At 46.7% G+C, this 20,245-nt stretch overlaps 1 protein-coding gene across 11 annotated transcripts in view; it reads right to left on the reverse strand.

The window, feature by feature from the left end:
• Nucleotides 1–20,245, reverse strand: part of KMT2C (lysine methyltransferase 2C) — a 1,516,687-nt gene that overhangs the window by 191,921 nt on the left and 1,304,521 nt on the right. For all 11 annotated transcript variants that reach the window (XM_069211124.1, XM_069211114.1, XM_069211120.1 and 8 more), the window contains one exon: nucleotides 17,262–17,409. In XM_069211124.1, coding sequence (XP_069067225.1) covers nucleotides 17,262–17,409 — 148 coding nt within the window. The remainder of the gene's footprint in view (nucleotides 1–17,261; nucleotides 17,410–20,245) is intronic.

Below are 20,245 nucleotides of genomic sequence, written 5' to 3' on the forward strand. Positions count from 1 at the left end.
TTATTGGTTGGAAAGCTTTTAGTGCTTGAAAAACTGCTAGAAGTTCTAGGTGATTGATATGCAGTTTTGTTTGATGTACGTTCCATTGTCCTTGTATGCTGTGTTGATCGAGGTGTGCTCCCCACCCTGTCATGGAAGCATCTGTTGTTATTACGTATTGTGGCACTGGGTCTTGGAAAGGCCGCCCCTTGTTTAAATTTATGTTGTTCCACCACAGAAGCGAGAGGTAAGTTTGGCGGTCTATTAACACCAGATCTAGAAGGTGACCCTGTGCTTGAGACCACTGTGATGCTAGGCATTGTTGTAAGGGCCTCATGTGCAGTCTTGCGTTTGGGACAATGGCTATGCATGATGACATCATGCCTAGGAGTTGTAATACCATCTTTGCCTGTATCTTTTGTGTTGGATACATGCGTTGTATGATGGTGTTGAAATTTTGAATTCTTTGTGGACTTGGAGTGGCTACTCCCTTTGATGTGTCTATTATGGCTCCCAGGTATTGTTGTACCTTGCGTGGCAGAATTTTGGATTTTGTGAAATTGACGGTGAACCCGAGTTTGAAGAGGGTTTGTATGATGTGATTTGTGTGATTTGAGCACTGTATGAACGAATGGGCCTTGATTAGCCAGTCGTCCAAATATGGGAACACATGTATTTGCTGCCTTCTTATGTGTGCAGCGACTACCGCTAGACATTTGGTAAAGACTCTTGGTGCGGTTGTTAATCCGAAAGGCAGTACCTTGAATTGGTAATGTATTCCTTTGAATACAAACCTTAGGTATTTCCTGTGAGATGGGTGTATTGGTATATGGAAATAAGCATCCTTGAGGTCTAAAGTTGCCATGTAGTCGTGTAGTTTTAGCAATGGCAATACTTCTTGTAGTGTGACCATGTGGAAGTGGTCTGATTTGATGAAAGTGTTCACTACTCTGAGGTCTAGGATTGGTCTCAGCGTTTTGTCCTTCTTTGGTATCAGAAAGTACAGTGAGTAAACTCCTGTGTTTATTTGTGTGTTTGGCACTAATTCGATTGCATTCTTTTGCAATAGTGCCTGCACTTCTATCTCCAGGAGATTGGAATGGTGTGTTGTTAAATTTTGTGCTTTTGGTGGTATGTTTGGAGGGAATTGTAGAAATTCTATGCAATAACCATGTTGGATAATTGCTAGAACCCAAGTGTCTGTAGTGATTTCCTCCCATGCTTTGTAATAATGACCTATTCTTCCCCCCACTGGTGTTGTGTGGAGGGGGTGAGTGACATGTGAGTCATTGTTTAGTAGTAGGGGTTTTGGGGCTTTGAAATCTCCCTCTATTTCTAGGGAATTGCCCTCCTCTATATTGTCCCCGAAAACCTCCTCTATACTGTCCCTGGTAAGTGGACGGTGTTGCTTGTGAGGTGCTGGCTTGTGTGCTTTGACCCCGAAACCCCCCTCGAAAGGGCGTTTTACGGAAAGTGCTGTAATTCCCTCTGCTCTGCGGGGAGTAGAGTGCGCCCATGGCTTTGGCAGTGTCCGTATCTTTTTTGAGTTTCTCAATCGCTGTGTCCACTTCTGGACCGAACAGTTCTTTTTCATTAAAAGGCATATTGAGAACTGCTTGTTGAATCTCTGGTTTAAATCCAGACGTTCGGAGCCATGCATGCCGTCTGATAGTTACAGATGTATTAATTGTCCGTGCAGCTGTATCTGCAGCGTCCATGGAGGAACGTATCTGGTTGTTGGAGATGGTCTGTCCCTCCTCAACCACTTGTTTCGCCCTATTTTGGAAGTCCTTGGGCAGATGTTGAATGAGATGTTGCATCTCGTCCCAGTGGGCTCTGTCATAGCGCGCAAGTAGTGCCTGGGAGTTCGCGATGCGCCACTGGTTTGCAGCTTGTGCTGCGACTCTTTTACCAGCTGCATCAAACTTGCGGCTTTCTTTATCTGGGGGTGGTGCATCTCCAGATGTGTGAGAGTTGGCCCTTTTCCTAGCTGCTCCTACAACAACAGAGTCTGGTGGCAGCTGTGTAGTGATGAAAACCGGGTCCGTAGGAGGCGGCTTATACTTCTTTTCCACCCTTGGTGTGATTGCCCTACTTTTGACCGGCTCCTTAAATATGTCTTTTGCGTGCCGGAGCATACCAGGGAGCATAGGCAGGCTTTGGTAGGAGCTGTGGGTGGAGGAGAGTGTGTTGAACAAGAAATCATCCTCGACCTGTTCTGAGTGGAGGCTTACGTTATGAAATTGTGCTGCTCTAGCCACCACCTGAGAGTACGCGGTGCTGTCTTCTGGTGGAGATGGCTTTGTAGGGTAGGCCTCCGGGCTGTTATCTGACACTGGGGCGTCGTATAGGTCCCATGCGTCCTGATCTTGGTCACCCTGGCTCATGGTGGTGTGAGCTGGGGAGTGAGATGGAGTTTGTGCTGGTGAAACGTTAATCACGGGCGGAGGAGAGGGTGGTGGTGTAATTCTTTTAACCACTTTTGGTTGTGGTGCTTGTTCCGTCTGGAACTCCAACCTTCTCTTTCTCCTAATGGGGGGAAGGGTGCTTATTTTTCCTGTCCCCTGCTGAATGAAGATACGCTTTTGCGTATGGTCCACATCAGTTGCTTGTAGCTCTTCCTCAAACCTATGCTTTTGCATTTGAGAGGTTAGCGAGTGCTCTTCTGTATAAGAGCCTGAAGCTGGGTCGCTTGCAGTTTGTTTCGGCGTCGAAACTTTGTGTGCGTGTTTTTTCGGCTCCGAGGTGACTTTTTTCCTTTTCGGGGCCGAAACCTCTCGGCGTTGATCTGTTTCGGTGCCGCTGTCTCTGCGTCGAGCCGTGTCCACACCGGCATCTCGGTGTCGAGGCTTGTCTCCAGCACTTTCTCGGTCCCGAGAAGGCTGCGTGCCGGTGTCTCGACCGGAGTCGGACGATCTCGGCACTGTTTTGGCCTTTTTCGGTGCCGACGGTCGGTCACCGAATTTATGGGTGGAGCCATGGCCTGGTGGCAGTGGTGTCCCCTGGGCCTTGTAAATGTTTCTTTGTGTGGTTTTCGACGTCTTACTCACGGTTTGTGTGTCGTCGAATCCTTCGGAGTCTGAGTCTTGGATCGAGAAGGTACCTTCTTCTTCCTGTTCCTCGAACTCCCGTTGGGCTGTCGGTGCGGACGCCATTTGAAGTCTTCTGGCTCGACGGTCTCGGAGTGTTTTTCGGGACCGGAACGCACGACAGGCCTCGCAGGTGTCTTCGCTGTGCTCAGGTGACAGGCACAGGTTGCAGACCAAGTGTTGGTCTGTGTAGGGGTATTTATTGTGGCATTTGGGGCAGAAACGAAACGGGGTCCGTTCCATCGGCGTTCTTCAGCACGCGGTCGGGCCGACCAGGCCCCGACGGAGGATCGAAAAACTACCCCGAAGGGCACCGGAGCTCTTCGATCTTCGATGCGGTGTGGAATCTAAGTACGCCGATCCCGAACGCAACAATACCGACGAAAATCTTCCGAAATTAGCTAATTTTCCGTTCCGAAACTCGGAGCGACAGGAACACGTCCGAACCCGATGGCGGAAAAAAAACAATCGAAGATGGAGTCGACGCCCATGCGCAATGGAGACAAAAGGAGGAGTCACTCGGTCCCGTGACTCGAAAGACTTCTTCGAAGAAAAACAACTTGTAACACTCCGGCCCAACACCAGATGGCGAGCTATTGCAGAACATGCGTATCTACAGCGACAGATGCCATCGAACCATGATTTACTGTGTCACACTTGTGGTGGCAGAATCAGTGCTGCAATCCATGAGGGACACTTAACTTACTGGCCCTGGATGCACCTGGCACCACAATCTAGGGACTGAATTTAGGAAGCTAGCCTGGTGTGTGATGAGCACCTATAGTGTTATAACCTTATACCAGGTCCAGGTACCCACTATTAGTAAAGTATAGGCAGTGTTGAGGAAGCAGGGCTCTCTAGACATAGCTGTGGATGAGAGGCCAAGACGTATCTAGGACAAATGCAAAGCTTATGCAATACCACTATAGTCACACCACACTATCACACAAGAAAGAACCACACAGTGTTACAATAATAAAAGTACTTTATTAATGTAACACAAATACTAGAATACTAAATAGGCAGCCCCCCAATTAGAGGTAAGTAAACACACTAATTATATACACAATAGCAATCAGTAAGGAGCATAAAAACAACAAGCATTGGCAAAAGTATTAAAAAATAGTGAGGGAAAGAGGAATGCCAGATACAGTCCCCCACCCAAGGATGTGAAGATGTTAGATGGGAGCTGGAGGAACTAGGAACCCTAAGAGGTAAGTACTAGAGTGACCCCAGGCGATCAGAGGTAAGTACCTGGCTTTCCCCAAAGCTAACAGCAGGACTTATGGAAAAGGATTGTGAAAGACCCAGACCAGCCTGGATGAACACAAAGGTGGATTCTGTCAGAAGACGACCTGCAAAGGAAGGGGACCAAGTCCAGTTTGTTATGGAGTGTCCGGTTGTGGCTGGCGCCACTCCCCACCCTCCTGTGGTGTAGGACCAGGTTGACGGGGGAAGAAGACAAGCTGTGCAGTGCAGGAGATGAAGAGGAGTCCCTGAAGCAATGCAGATGGTGTCCCACGTCAGTTGTCGGGTTGTAGTGCATCAGTGGTGCCAGAGGACCACCAAGCATTGGTAAATGCAAAAAAAGAAAAAAAAGAGTTGCCAGGCTGAAGAGTACCAGCAAGGCCAAGGGGACTTGACCCAAGAAGGAGGGGGGTGTCCAAGGTGACCCTCAGCAGTCGGGAGAGTCACCAAAAGCAGTTGCAGCCCCCACAGGTAACCCACTGGCAGCGGGCACAGTGAGTCGCAGTGAGGCCCAGTCAGCACACCTGAAGAGGAGTCCCATGTCACTGGAGCAGCAGAGAGGAGACTGTGCTTGGCAGGCAGAAGGGCTGGAGGCTGGGGCTAGACGAAGCCTGAAGATCCCTTGGAGCAGGATCAAAAAAGCCTTAGTAGCTGCAAGAGTCGCAAGAGCATACTGTCTCCCAAGTTGGACAGCTGGCAGAGAGGACCACCCCAGTTCACCACCTGTGATGCAAGATCCATGCAGTTCTGGAGGAAAGCAGATGCACGCAGCCGGTCGTCATTGCAGTTGGAGCCTGCAGATGCAGGAGAGTGACTCCTTCACTGCAAGGGAGATTCCTTCCTACTTCTAGGTGCAAGCTGGAGTCCCGTCGACCTCAGAGGATGCACAGCTGGGGAAAGGTTGCAGTTGCTGGAAGAAGCGTGAAAAACAATGCTGCAAAGCAGAGTTTTCACTGGATTTGCAGATTGTTGGTTCCTGAAGAGTCCAGTAGCAGTTCCAGTGGCCAGGAAGATGAAGTAAACGAGGCAGAGGAGACTTGGTGCGATCTAGCATGTCACATCTGAGGACCCACCCAAGAGGGAGACCCTAAATAGCACAGAAAGGGGGATTGGTCACCTAGCAAGGTGACCACCTAGCAGGAGGGGGCTCTGACGTCACCTGCCAGACCAGGCCATGCAGATGCTCCCAGGGGCCTCTGTACATCTTGGATTCAGGATGGCAGAACCAAATGGCCACTTGAAGGAGCTCTCGGCACCACCCCTGGGGTGGTGATGGACAGGGGAGTGGTCACTCCCCTTTCACAGTCTAGTTTTGTGTCAGACCAGTGACCTGGGGGGTTCCTGGACTGGCACACACCGGTTTATGGAAGAAGGCCACCAAATGTGCCTTTCAAAGCATACCAGTGGCTTGGGGAGGCTACCCCTCTCAAGCCATGTAACACCTATTTCCAAGGGTAGAGGGTGTTGCCTTCATCTCCCACAGAAAAGCCTTTGTTCTGCCTTCCCCTTGAGCTCGTCAAGCAGCAGGAGGGCAGAAACCTGTCTGTGGGGTGGCAGCAGCGTGGGCTTCCCGGAAACCCCCAGAAGGCTGGTAGGAGCAATACTGGGGGTCATCTAAGGAGCCCCAAAGGACATGGAATCATACAACCAATACTGGCAACAGTACTGGGAGATGAGTCTGACATATTTGATACCAAACATGACCAGGTGCGGAGTTACCATTATGTAGCTGGACATCTGTGTCCAGTACACGGGTCAAATGGCTTCCCCACACTTGCGAAGTCCAGTGCAATGGAACTGGAGATTGTAGGGCGCCTCTGCTCAGGCTACGAGGGCCTACTATAGGTGTGTCTTGCAGTGACTTGTGGCTAAAGGGTGCATGCACCTTTTCACGCAGGCTGCAATGGTAGGCCTGCAGACACATTTTGCATGGGCTCTCATGGGTGGCATAATACATGATGCAACCCATGGGGAACCCTGATTACTCGGTGCCCGGGGTACCTAAGTACCATATGCCATGGACTTCTATGGGTTCACCAGTATGCCAATTGTGGTGTGTGCAAATTCCTAGGCAACCACATTTAGAGGGAGAAAGGCCAATCACTGGAGTATTGGTTAGCAGAATCCCAGTGAAAACAGTCAAAGCATACAGATAGCAGGCAAAGTGTGGGGGTAACCATGCCAAAAAGAGTGACTTCTTACATTAATAAATAAAGTAACTTATACCAATTTAGAGTAAACCAGTTAAACATATACTTTAAAGGGTTAGAGCACATGCAGAGGCCAGGGCACAAGAGTCATTACACCAGCACCTAAAAGTCACAAAATGGGGCTTAACTTTGCAAAAAGCCATTGCCTTACAAGGTGGTATAGCACAGCTGAACAGATAGCAATTAAAGTTCACTGATGCGATGAGCTGAAGTTATCACAATGAGAAAGATTGTCTTCATAGTCAAGAGATGTAAAAAAAAAGAAGAAAAAAACTGCTTTTCAATGGCGCAAAAGGGGTATACAGACTGAAAGTATTGGCCAAATTAAGGTCCCACTGTAACATCACAAACCATGACAGGTGATTTCAACAAAGACAGTAGGCTTGGTAAACACAAAAAGGCAGAAAGATAATCTTTAACACTGCCGACTGCAAGTCTTTGCTTGGTCCAAGACGGAACAAACAATAACATATCTGACGGCCTGGCCTAAAAAAATAGTTACGGGTGTCAAACGAAGACATACACTTGACCTAGTGTCCTGTGTATACAGATTTTGTAGAAAGACGCCTGGCTGTCGGGATGACATTCACTACTTCATTAGGTAGATCAAATGCCATCAACTGCCACTTCCTAATCTCCACACATTGAGGTGCAGGCTCAGGTGCAAGACTCTGCCCTGCTTCTGCAATAGGTGATCGCCTGAAGTGTTAGCCTGATCGGAGGACAGATGCTCATGTGCAGAAGTTCCAGGTACTACACACTTTTGGCCCAATGCAGAGCCACTAAGATGACTTTGGCTCAGCTGTTTCTGATCTTCTTCAGAATTCAAAGCAGGAAAGGCAGCAGCAGGCGTGTCCTGTGTTCCACTCTAGGCAGAAGAGAGCCGTCTTGGCAATTCCAACAAACAAAAATGTTGACACTACATGTTCTCAGGAATGGTGAAGAGATCAAGTCAGGTTCTCCTCATTGCTAGAAGACACCAAACATCTCTACTGGGTATAGTTTGTGATCCGCTAGGAGTCGGCAGTCTGTCCCTCCGGCTTTTAAAGATCCCATGAAGCAGCACATGATCAGGAAAACGTCCCGATGATTCAGCCAGGTCCAAAGGCACAAAGCCCAGAAACCCACCTTGCCCTGTTTGTTGTGTTGCAACACCACATGGCTGTGGAAGACCCAAATCAGCCCGCACCACTTTGATGGACAGCAGAAAGGTTTTCTGTGCCAAACGAATGTCCCACAACTTCTGCAGACTCATAATGAGGTGGGTTTCAGCCAGAGACCAGAGTCCTCTGATCCCCACTTCTTTCTCATCAACCCAGCAGTAACCGGTCTGTCACCACCGTTAGCTCTGGGCAGGGCGGAGATAGGGATCTGCCGCTGGACCAATTGGGGTCAAGCAGCAACCACTGCGGATCTTTGGCAGTCTCTTCATAAACCTGAATGGAGTCTGACACTGCAGAGCCCGCATGTTTCACCTGGCATTTTCGACTAGCAGGAGGCTGGAGGCAGGTAGGCCAAGAAGCCTCAGTACCATCCTTGCTGAATGCCTAGATTGAGGTTGTAACACCAGGAATATCATGGTTTTGTGGTTCTGGGGAGAAGGCCAGAAAGTGCACTGCATTAAGGATGGCTCTGGTTAAAGGGAGCCTCTGCAAAGAGTTTGCTGTAATTTCAGCACACTGATTTCAAACTTGAATGATTTAAGTAGGTTTGCTGTCAACGGGAGGTGGTCAACAACTGACTGTGTCAAACCTGCTTACAACACCCGGTCTTCTAGGTAAGCGGAAGACTGGTAACCCCAGCTTCCAAAGGTAAACTGTGACCTCCATCACCTTTGCGAAAACACCGAAGATGCAGTGGTGCGGCTGAAAGGTAGCACAGCAAATTGAAAATGCTTGTGGCCCACCCTGATCCAAACGTGGTGCCGGTAGGACGGGGATGTAAAAGTAGGTGTCCTGCATATCTAACTGCACCATCTAGTTACCTTGCTCCAAGGCTGGTAGAACCTGGGCCCGTATTAGCATCTAGAGTATGTCCTTCCACAGGAAGATACTGAGAGGTCACAGATCTAAAATAGGGTGAAGGCTTCTGCCATTTTTCTGCAATAAGAAATAGGAAATAGGCTGGAGCCAGAGGGGCTACGGATTGGAAGGTTCACTGCCCCTGCTGGCCTGGATGCTGTCTGCTGGATACCATACCCCTGAAAGGGCAGAGGTGCCTGTTGTTGGGGTGGTGGGCCTTTATGTTGTTTTGCGGTGAAACACCTAGTAATGTCTTGAAAGTGCCTAAATCGATGGGGTTAATGACTTGTGGGCGTGGAAAGACTGAGGGAGTGCACTGTGGCTTTGGGGGCGGGGGAGGGTGAAGGGTGGCAGCAAGGGGGTTAGCAGTAAAAGAATTGCAGTTATCCCTGCGAGAGAAGGAGGAGGACTGTACTACCAGGTCCTCAAGAGTAGGGTGCTGTGTTAAGAAGGCAGGATCACCAGGAGCGGGATCTGTGCCATCTGCCTGTTTATAGGTGGGAAAGAGCAGGGTTTGGTACAAGTTGTCATGAAGGCATCAGACAGGCCCTCGTTGAATCGCAGTAGGGATTTAGATAACGATTGTCCAGGTAGTAACGCTTCCATGAGGATGTTAGTTTTTACCTCAATGGAAGGCAATTGCAGGTCCAGTACTTTTGCTGCTCATCTACTTATCATGGCACATGAAGCAGATTCTTCTGTGGAAGGGCCGGAGGGTTATCCAGCCCAGTGTCAGGGATTGTGTCCAAAACACTGGCCTCTTGGACGTCCATATAAAAATGTTCTTCATCATTTTGTGCGGAGAACTCGTTTCCAGCATCACCATAAGCTGGTTGACTTTGGACAGCGTCCAAGCCCAAAAGTGGTTGGAGTACTGTAGCGGTGGTGAGTGCTCAGGTGGGTACTTCCTAAGCAAAGGCTCACTCTTATCAAGCCTATGGGTCCTTGGACCGTAAGAGCTGAGCTCCAGCACTGCTTTGGTCAAGGTCGAGAGGTATTCAGTTGGAGTCAGATAGAACAATGTGATCTGCATCTTCCTCCCGTGTAAGACTGACAGGGACTGGCATGGACCTTGTTGTCAGATGTGGAGTCAACTGCGGAGTTGGAGCTGAATCCGAAGTGGGTTCAAGAGACACAGATTGTGCCAGGGGCGGCTATGTCGGCAGTAACCCAAATGTAGGCCTCTGCGGAATCACAGAGTCACAAGGCATGCCAGAGGGAGCAGTTAGGATGCTGAAGATGCAGCACATGGCCTCCTCAAATGCCTCAATCTGTTGTGGCATTGCCAACAGACCCTGGAATTCAGGGTGCATAGGAATCAACTGTGGAATCCTCTGTCTGGAATCAGCAGCAATACCTGGAGCACCTTGACATCCTTGCAACTTATCGGACAGTGGTGAGGATGGGACGAAGCCAGCTTGAACTTCTTGTGCTCCTTTTTGGATTTTGAATTACCTGAAGACTTGGACTGTTAAGATGAACTGTCCTGGGCCTAGCCCCAAGAGCGGGAATGAGTCGGTGTCCTTGGCTTGGCAGCGAAAGCAGCCCTTAAGCAGCTTTCTGCAGTACCTGGTGACCTACAGCTTGGCTCTGCCTTCTTAGATCTTTTTTGGGTGCATCAGGGTGCTCTGCTAGCACAACTTGGAATCGTGGTCGACCTCAAACACAACAGAAACACCTCAGAGGGATCTGTGACAGACACCTGCTTATGACAGACCATACGAGGCTTAACCCTTTTAGTTTTAAAAGAGGGAATGTTCCTTTGACCACTGTAAATCAATTGTTTTAGAGAAAAACTTGCCAATTGATGAGAACAAATTAGGAGCTAGATCCAAATCCATGTACGAAGGCAAATAAACAAATGAATTTATGGCAGCGCCTATGAGTGGCTCCTATATGCAGCTCCAGTCATTGGGGGAGAGGAGAGTTCACAAAGCAACGCACAACACCACATACTGGTGCACACAAGAGGTACAGAAAAATGTTCTGTATAGAGTCTGGTGCCTGGGGATATTTTGAAGTTTAGGAATCGGAGGTTAGGAGTATTTGTCAGAAATGTAGCTCTGGACAGGATCATAGCCTTTTCTGTCTTGTCATCGATACTAGATTGATTGGACTTGTGAGTAGTATTGCCCTGCATAACTTGCAGTTCTTTCTGATCCCTTACACGTGATGCAGAACATTTCTGAAGGAAGTTGGTAACACAAAATAACTGCAATAGGCCACATCTTTGCAGTGGTCCCTTAAAAGTTGCTGCAAAATGCAGTGGCTGGTCTTCTCCCCTCTGAAAGTGTTCTGAAGCACAAGAAGTAAGAAGTGAGAGCAAAGGCATGGAATAAGATGCTGGTCCCAGGTAAGAACAAATGTTTTCTATTACAAAGTTGAAGAGTGGCTGGAGGTATTTTTGCTTTCAAAGCAGAAAAATACAAGGACAGCCAGAAACCATGGAAAGAGGTAACACTTTTTTCCCCTAACAGTTAAGTTAATGGAAGAGAGAATAGGTGGGTCCTCGGACCCAAACCCTCTGCCTGGGACGATTCCTGGTGGCCAACATCTCTAGGAACCCCACCAACACCGACCGACCACGCACGCAACTTGGGCTTCATCCTCGACTCCTCCCTCTCCATGTCAAAATAGATCAACGCAGTCTTCTCCTCCTGCTACAACACTCTCCGCATGCTCCGCAGGATCTACAAGTGGATCCCAACAGACAAAAGAAAAACAGTAACACAGGCCCTCGTCAGCAGCAGGCTAGACTACGGCAACGCACTATACACAGGCATCCCGACAAAACACCTAAGACGCCTCCAACGCATCAAAAACGCATCCGCCCGACTGATCCTCAACGTACCTCACCGCAACCACATCACTCCCCACCTGAGAAAACTCCACTGGCTCCCTGTTGACAAGAGGATCACTTTCAAGCTCCTCACCCACGCACACAAAGCACTCCACAACACCAGACCGGCTTACCTCAACAACAGTCAACTTCTACACCCCCACCCGACAGCTCCGCTCCGCTGACCTCGCACTCGCCACCGTCCCCCGCATCCACCGAAAGACATCCGGAGGCAGATCCTTCTCCTACCTCGCCGCCAAAATGTGGAACACTCTCCCTATCAACCTGCGACTAACCCAGGACCTACTCACCTTCAGAAGACTCCTCAAGACCTGGCTCTTCGACCAGTAGCAGCGCACCCCCCCCACCCCTTTAGCGCCTTGAAACCCTAACGGGTACGTAGTGCGCTTTATAAATGATTGATTTATTGATTGGGTGTTAAGGAAGAGAAAGACTGTTTATGGCAACTCCACTGCTCCTTCTACTACTACAAACGCATTGCCACACAGAATACCATGCTAAAAAAACTAAACTATTAGGTCAAAGCTATTCACTGCGGAAAGAAACACAGACATTTGCACGTATGAGTCCACACCCATGCCATATACAAGCAGTACTCATATAGCTTGTGCATGGCAAAAAAGAGATGGAAACAACTCAAAGCAAATCCAAGTTAATTTAACTGCTATGCACACCTTTCTACTATTTCAGACTGACACAAAATCCTCAACCAAAGGGAATTAAGACCTGAAGAAAGACAATCTTACAATTAGACTTTAGACTGGTGTATTTGAGAAACATGTACATTAATTAAGCATCACTCCCACAGCAGGATAACTCAGTGCAGAACCTGTGCACAGTTTAGTACAAAGCCACTCGACAGGTGTCTAAATTACTGGCAACTACCACATATAATTAATTGGGAACAATGTATGATCTCTTCCCTACATCTTCACAAAACATGTTTGAATACACTCACTGTATTGTACACCAGGCGTCTGATCACTACAATTGTGTAAATAACCTTGCAAAGTACCTCATCAACACAAACCCTGATGAGGACTAAGGGGCGGGTGCCAACTAGGGGGACACAACTTTCTCAAGCAGAGTGCACTGGTAAAACATCAACAATATGATATCAGATTGCATTATCTGTCACCTGAACAGATATACATTTTGGCTGCACAGCCTCAACACTTGTGCTTGTGATCCCGTGAACTCCAAATCACAAACACATTTGTTTATCAAATACCTTAGTTGTGATGCTGCAAGACACTGAGATACATAAACCTACAGTGTTCAAGCAAAGCAAAACAACTTCTTCCTGTCTCCTAGCTGAAGATCTTATTCGAGGTCTTACAAAATGGCATATCTGGCAAATCCTGCTGTAGCTCTCTTTGAAAGATTACACACCAAGCTTTAACTGCTCATCACTCATTCCATTAAAATTATTTCAAAAGAGCTGAACTTCACTACGCTATTCTTGTTACTTTTCTCGACATTCCCTAATTTAAAATACAGCGTTTTTAGTACTGTAGAGTGGTCTAAAACCAGACAAGAAACAACAGAGCAAAGAATATGCCACTTAATAGTTCTGCAATAGGCTAGCTACCACAGAGTCAATTAGGTTTGCTATGAAATGTAGTGTGGATAGTGGTATGTAGTTTGCAGACATATGAGTAACTAGACCTGGTTTCTTTTAAGCACGAGGAAACCATAGCATGATTTAAAACATCAGGCTAGGCACACCTCTCAAGGGTGGGCTTTAATAGCAGAGAAATGTTCTTAGCAAACAACGTGATATGCTACTTAACTAGCAAAGCAGGCACAGGCTCATTTATGAAGCCAGAGGGTGAAGGAACAAGACACAATATTGATAGCGTCTATAGCCAAGACACCCTCAAAACTCTGAAAATTAGAGAAACTGAGCTTACCTCGGACAAAACTAAGAAAAATGATCACACAGAAAGCGTCAACTAGGCGTTAGCTGGCTTAGTTTCAGGGTGCCTAAGCTCTGATGCTCTGGTTTAGTGGCTACCAGTGAGCCAAGAACTCGTATACATTTAAAAAACAAACAAAAATAGAACAGTACCTTTAAAGAACTTAAAGACCCAATTACTTTTAGAGCTTTGAAATGGGATAAGGAAGGCAGATGAAGCAGTGGGATCAGCACATTTTACAGCACCCCTTGGGGCAATAACATTTTTAGAGCGCATTTATCAGAAACTAGAAGCTGAGCAAAAGGCTTGGGGGGATTACACCACCTAACATGATAAAGATCTATAAAGCCAAGTGTATTCCGGCTGTTACGTATGGGGCAGGAATTTGGGGACATACAAACTGTGATCTAGTGCAGACAGTGGAAACCGATTTCCTACGATATCTGCTGAGGGTACCAAAAGGCACTTCATCGTATGTCAAACACTCGGAACTCGGGGTTCCCTTCATTGCAGATCTGATAAAGATCCAGCCACTGCTACTATGGCATAAAGTCTGGACCTCGGAACACACCAGTTTTAACAAGGCCATCCTGACAGACTGTACGAAGTCATTATATACATCGAGGGTACCATGGTTAAAATATATTATGACCTTCTTTGAAAAATTGGGCAATAAAGACGACTATACAAACCCAGTCTCGTTGCGGAAGATATCCAGGAAGGACCTGAGCATCTTGGCATTAAACTATCTAGAAGACATACGCTGGGGGGCCGAATCAAATAAAACTTCAGTCATTCACAACCAAATAATTTTGACGGCTGAGGGTATGCAGCCGTACTTGGCAAACGTGGTACTCCCTCGCCATCATTATGTCCTTTCCAGATTTAGGCTAGACACATTTCACCGCCTAGTTTCATTTCCAATTATGAACGACTGGTCCACCTTGCTAAAACCATGCCCCTGTGATGCAAAAACACTTCAATCCACAATCCATGTGGTTTTATTCTGTAATTTTTACGCCTATCAGAGGAAGCTCCTAGTAGTTCCGTTTTTAAGGTCAATCAATCTCCCCCAGTGTCGTACAGCTTATGCCTGTCTCCAGTCACTATCTTCTTTAGAGATGTGCGGAATTTTAGCTAATTTTTTATGTTCTGTATTAAAGACAAGGAAATCTATGGGGGAGGTGACTGAATTATAGCTTATTGTGAAAGGGTTTTTATTTATTGATACACCAGACTGTTTTATTGTTGTGAGCTTTTTATATTTTCTATCATTTTACTTACTCGACTTTTCATTATATATATTGAAATGTATGTATCATAATTGGAGATCTTGCATGATGTTATGTCTTTTATGACTTGCTGAAAGTCGAATAAAGATTTTGTACTACTACTAGAAGCTGAGCAGAAATTTTCCTGTGAAGCTGTCACATTTATCTTGGGGATGGGAGGCACTTCGTGGGTTCTAAAACTTCACCGCCTACACCCAGGAACTCGATTTAAGCAGTACATCTTTAAACAGCCATATAAAAGCATGAAAGATGGGTCTGACTAAATAATGATGGACGTCTCCAGCCACCAAGACCAGACCTCACTGGGTGCGTAAAGATTTGAACTTCCAGGACTATCTGGGACATGGCACTGCAGGTATGGGCACCCTCTGGGTCAAAAAGCGTTGGAAGTGATGTTTCAAAATTGAGGCAATGTTTGTTAGGAGGTTTTGGTATTGTTTGTTGCTTGCTGGCCAGCTAAGTTGTGTCTCTTGGATGATCATAGCTTTTTAAGATGTCCTCCACTCCTCTGGTCCACCAATCAGCTAGGTCTTGGGTAGCTTTTCCAGTGATAAGACATCTCCTCAGGGGAAGCATGAGCCAAGCAAAGATCGTTGTTCAATTTTCAAACTCCTCACTCCATCAAGGAGAGTTACATTTTTCTTCTTCATGTCATTTTAGCTGGTTTCTGGAACAGGGAGACTAGGTTCAGTACTGTTTGGGCTGATCGAGGTGTTTTGCTGAGCTAAACAATAACCAGCGTAAGTCCACTGCTGCTATATGACGTTAGCAACACAGGAAAAGGTGAGAGGAATGAGTATGACCCTAAAAAGGAAACCTATCTGAGAAATGAAGAGAAACCTCTTCCTATCCACCATGTGACACCAACTTCAGACAAAATATCTGGACACAAATGAATGCAGGCTATAATATTCACAATTGAAAAGGGCAGCCTGCAGACATACTGCTATATTATGCACCATATGTGCATGGTCCCCCAAGTGAAGACATTTTACTTGGTTACAGTGAAGCACGCACACCCACATATGGGCTTTTGTTAGGGACTCCAACTATGAGGGACTAAGATCTTTAACAGAGTGGATTCAGTGGGCAGTCTCCCTACAGAAGTGTAATCATGCTACAACCACCGGCAATTATCTCCTAGACATGGAAAAGGGGGCAGTTACCACCACTTTCCATTAGGTTGTGGCTTTACCTTAGTCGTTGCTTGACACAAGAATCACCTCTGCTAAAAAACGTGGGGCACACCAGGAATTCCTAAATTTAGGATAAACAGTTTAATGTAATAAGTAATTGCATGCTCTACCACAAGGTGATAGTCACATTTTCAAGAGTTAATAAAGTGAGCCAGTCATGCACGTATATATGTGTTAATATATGCGTTAATTGTGAAGTGCAAACCTAGCAAAAACCCTTGATGAGAAGTACAAGGTCAAAGGCAAGGAAAGTTGAGTGATTGCAAGGATCGCTGGTTTCTGAAGCATATACCAAATCATTTCTATCCAGTAATATGAGTGACTTGAGGGATTGTTGCAGAAAAGGCCACATATTTACTTTCACTGGGGGGGGGGGGGGGGGGGGGGGGGGGGGGGGGGGGGGGAAGCGGGGGGCTGTGACAGAAAACCTTCTTGAATGATGAGGCAGATGGCATGTGAAGGACAGTAGGAAAGGATGTTGTGCTGTGTAACACATCAGTATTTACAGGCAAAATGCCTGCTGCACTGCATTTCCCACTCAAATATAGTCTCCATGGGGAGAGTCCGGTTGGGTGAGAGAGGCGAGTGTATTCATCGTAGAATGACTGGAGCCTTCAATAACCAGACGACTCTACCCCTGGGAGGATAGAGCACAAGAATACAACCACCTACAATGCACTCTTCAGTGTGCACTGAAAACATTACCCCAGTTAACGGTTCTTTTCTGGACTGTACAACATTTCTCATTACATTTAATCACCTTCGCAAGTAAGTAACAATGCCATTTTATGTGTAATGCTTTCCAAAGATCAATAAATTATTTGAGAATTAGATAAAATAAGCAGCACCAATGTCTCTGGAGGTGAAAATGGGGAGAAAACAGGATTGCATCCAACAGCAGTAACCATAAAAAAGAGATAGTAGTCCTGGAGCTGCTGTGCCATTTTTAGTGGTTACCAAAGGGGTTTAGGGATGTGGGGAAGTTCATATAAGCTAGACATAAGCATATCAATGTGGTGCTCTTAGAGCATGAACTGGCCTTCAGAATCTTCTTCTGTATTTTCGCTATGAAGCATTGTAAGTTGACTTATGGATGAAAGGAAAACTTGGCATGCTCTATGTATTTAATGGTGGAAGAGCTGAGGAATTCACAAGTCCTGAAATATTTAGAAAACACTGGAACCCGCAGAAGCTTGTTACATGAAAAGTCGGAGGAAGAGAAAAATGTTTACACACAAAACTCAAAACTCAATATTATTCACAATACAAATAAAACAAGGCAGACGAGTAACAAGAATAGTACAAACAAAAAACACTCTGGCTAAAAGCACAATGAGGATTTCGAATAATAATGAGTGCATGTGTTATAATGCAAACCGGTCACCTTAACCAAATCAACGCATAAATGATGCATGCAACAACTAGAGTTTAAAAAACAGAATCTCACCTCATTTCTTCGTGATAGTTATGAGGCGGGGTTGGTAAAGAAGCAGGAATATCCACTGTTCTAGGGTAATTCGCAATAGCCCTGGCAAACAAATCATCATGTGGCCTGAAAGGCAGGTGGAACTGCTTGTGTCCTATAGCTCTGGTAACTGAAATCGAGAAAAGAAAGGTGATTCATCATTCAAGCAAGCAAATGACCACAGAGACTGCTTTTGGCAACTGGTTCGATTTGACAGTAAAAAGTGAGACAGACGCTACAGGGGCGGTTCCTTTATATGGGCGTGGAGGGGGGATGACACCCTACACCAAGCCCCCACACCTGAGACAGACAAGTTTTTTCCGATTTCAGTCTATCGTACGGGGCGGGGCTACTGTTGCAATGCGAAGGAGTAAATGTAGATTTCTTCCACGACAAGCAAGTCACAGAGGCACTGTGGAGAACAAAGTGGTTTATTTCGGTCTTGACAAAAGAACCACCCACGACCAGTGAAGCATCCGGTGGGCAGCCAAACCGCTGGTCTCAGCCAAGATTCTAGTTGCCCACCGAATGTTCCAAAGAACATGGTGACACAATGAGCACAGTGCAACGACAAAAAGAAAAGACTAAAGTGCAAAGCAGATAAACAGCAAACAAGGAGAATACTACATCAACCCCTCCTTTACCTAACAAAATAAAAAATGAGAATTCAGTTAATACAACTCAAAATCTTTGAATCGGCTAGGTAGCTTCACCTGTCTCAAATTCTTTGTTTTTAAAGTACAAGTTACTTACCTTCGGTAACGAAATATGTGGTAGAGACATATTCTAGTTGCAGATCCCTTACCTTAGAATTTCCCCCAGGTGTCAGACTGGATCTGGAGATTTTTCTTTGAGTAACACCCTTGCGTGTCGGTAGGTGGCGCTGGTCGACTACGTAGGCGTCACAGTCATCGGGATGGCGTCCGGAATAGTACACAGATGCCGCCTCAGTGCAGCGACGTCAGTTTCTTTTAACCACTTTCCAGGCCAAAGCCCAGAGCCACTAAGAACACTGAGATTGGTGCGTCAGAGCTAAGGACCTGAAGGGAGAATCCCTGTCCCTAGAAATCAGTTGCAAGTGGGAGGATAGGTGAGTCGGTAAGGAATCTGCAACTAGAATATGTCTCTACCAGATAGTTTGTTACTGAAGGTAAGTAACTTCTACATCTGATAGAGACTTCTAGTTGCAGATTCCTTAGCTTAGAATAGAACAAGCAATGCCGTCCTCGGAGGAGGGCTCGAACCAAGATCATGCTAGAAAGTCCTACAAGACCAAACAACCAAAGTAACCGTCCCGACAGACCTGACTGTCCAGCAGTAGTGTGTTGCAAAAGTGTGCAGGGACGCCCACGTAGCTGCCTGGCAGATATCCTGGACAGGAACTCCGCGCGCTAACGCAGCAGAAGCAGCAGTCGCTCTGGTGGAATGAGCACGAAAGCCCTCAGGGGGTTGCTTCTTGACCAAAGTATAGCACATCTTGATGCAAAGAAGTACCCATTGAGAGATGGTAGTTTTTACACTGCTTTCCCTTTCTTCGCACCCACATACCCGACAGAGTTGATTGTCCACCCGGAAATCTTTAGTATGACTAAGACAGAATTCCAACGCTCTTTTTGGGTCCATATGGTGGAGTCTGTCCTCCTCATGGGAAGGATGTGGAGGAGCATAAAAAGTAGACAGGGTGGTGGACTGGCCTACATAAAAAGAGTAACCACCTTTGGAAGGAAGGAAGCCTTAGTTCGCAACACCACTTTGTCAGGGTGCACAGACAAGTATGGAGGTTTGGATGAAAGAGCCTGAATCTCACTCACCCTGCAAGCAGAAGTGATGGCAACAAGAAAGACAGTTTTGAAAGTGAGGAGCTGTAATGGACAATTGTGCATCAGCTCAAAGGGAGGACACATTAAATAAGTAGGGACAAGATTGAGGTCCCACTGAGGCATGATAAATGGAGTGGGACGAAAAAAAATGGGTGAGACCTTTTTAGAAATCTACTCATAATAGGAGATTTAAAGAGTGAGGGCTAATCAGGTAACTTAAGAAAGGTCGAAATAGCAGATAAATACCCTTTAAGGGTGCCCAAAGCAGAGCCCTGCTGGGCCCAAGAAAAAATTAACAAAAGAACCTCAGATAGAGAGGCAGAGAGAGGATCAACAGATTTGTTGGTGCACCATGCCACAAATAAATGCCAACAACAGGTATATACTATTTAGGTGGAGGGATGCCTGCCTGCCAAGATTACATCACAGTCTTTGGGTGGAAGATCAAAAGTCTTCAACTGTTGCCACTCAATCTCCTGCATGAAGACGGAGATTGGACAGGTTCGAGTGGAGAACCGTCCCCTGCTGCTGCGACAAAACATCCGCCCAAAGAGGCAGTCTGAATGGAGGCTCGATGGCCATACTCAATAGCTCTGGATACCATAGAATCTGTGCCCAGCCTGGAGCCACTTGGGCCCGGTTGTTCCTGATCTTCTTGAGAACTCTGGGCAGAAGTGGTACAGGTGGAAAGGAGGCCGGATTTCCACTCGATACGAAAAGCAACTCCGAGCAAGTGCCACCTTGGAAACTCCAACGTGCAAAGCAGCTGACATTGTGCGTTCTCTGCAGAGGCAAACAAATCTAATCAAGCTCTCCCCACTGCTGAAAGAGACCTTGCACCACCTCCGGATGGAGACGCCATTCTTGATCGGCTGTGCATTGACGGCTGAGTTCATCCGCTCTGGCATTGAGAGAACCTGCCAGATGTTGAACCACCAGGTTAATGCCCTGATGTTCCAGCCATGTCCGTAGATGTAGTGCCTCCTGACAAAGGGTCCAGGAACCTACTCCGCCCTGTTTGTTGCAGTACCACATGGCGGTAGTATTGTCCGTGAACACCTGCACTACCTTCCCTTTGAGAGAGGGAACAAATGCTTTTGACGCAAGCCTGATCGCCCAGAGCTCCAGAATATTGATATGGAGTCC

This window comes from Pleurodeles waltl, chromosome 10 (genome assembly GCF_031143425.1).
Source record: "Pleurodeles waltl isolate 20211129_DDA chromosome 10, aPleWal1.hap1.20221129, whole genome shotgun sequence".
In the NCBI taxonomy this organism is placed as follows: Eukaryota; Metazoa; Chordata; class Amphibia; order Caudata; family Salamandridae; genus Pleurodeles; species Pleurodeles waltl.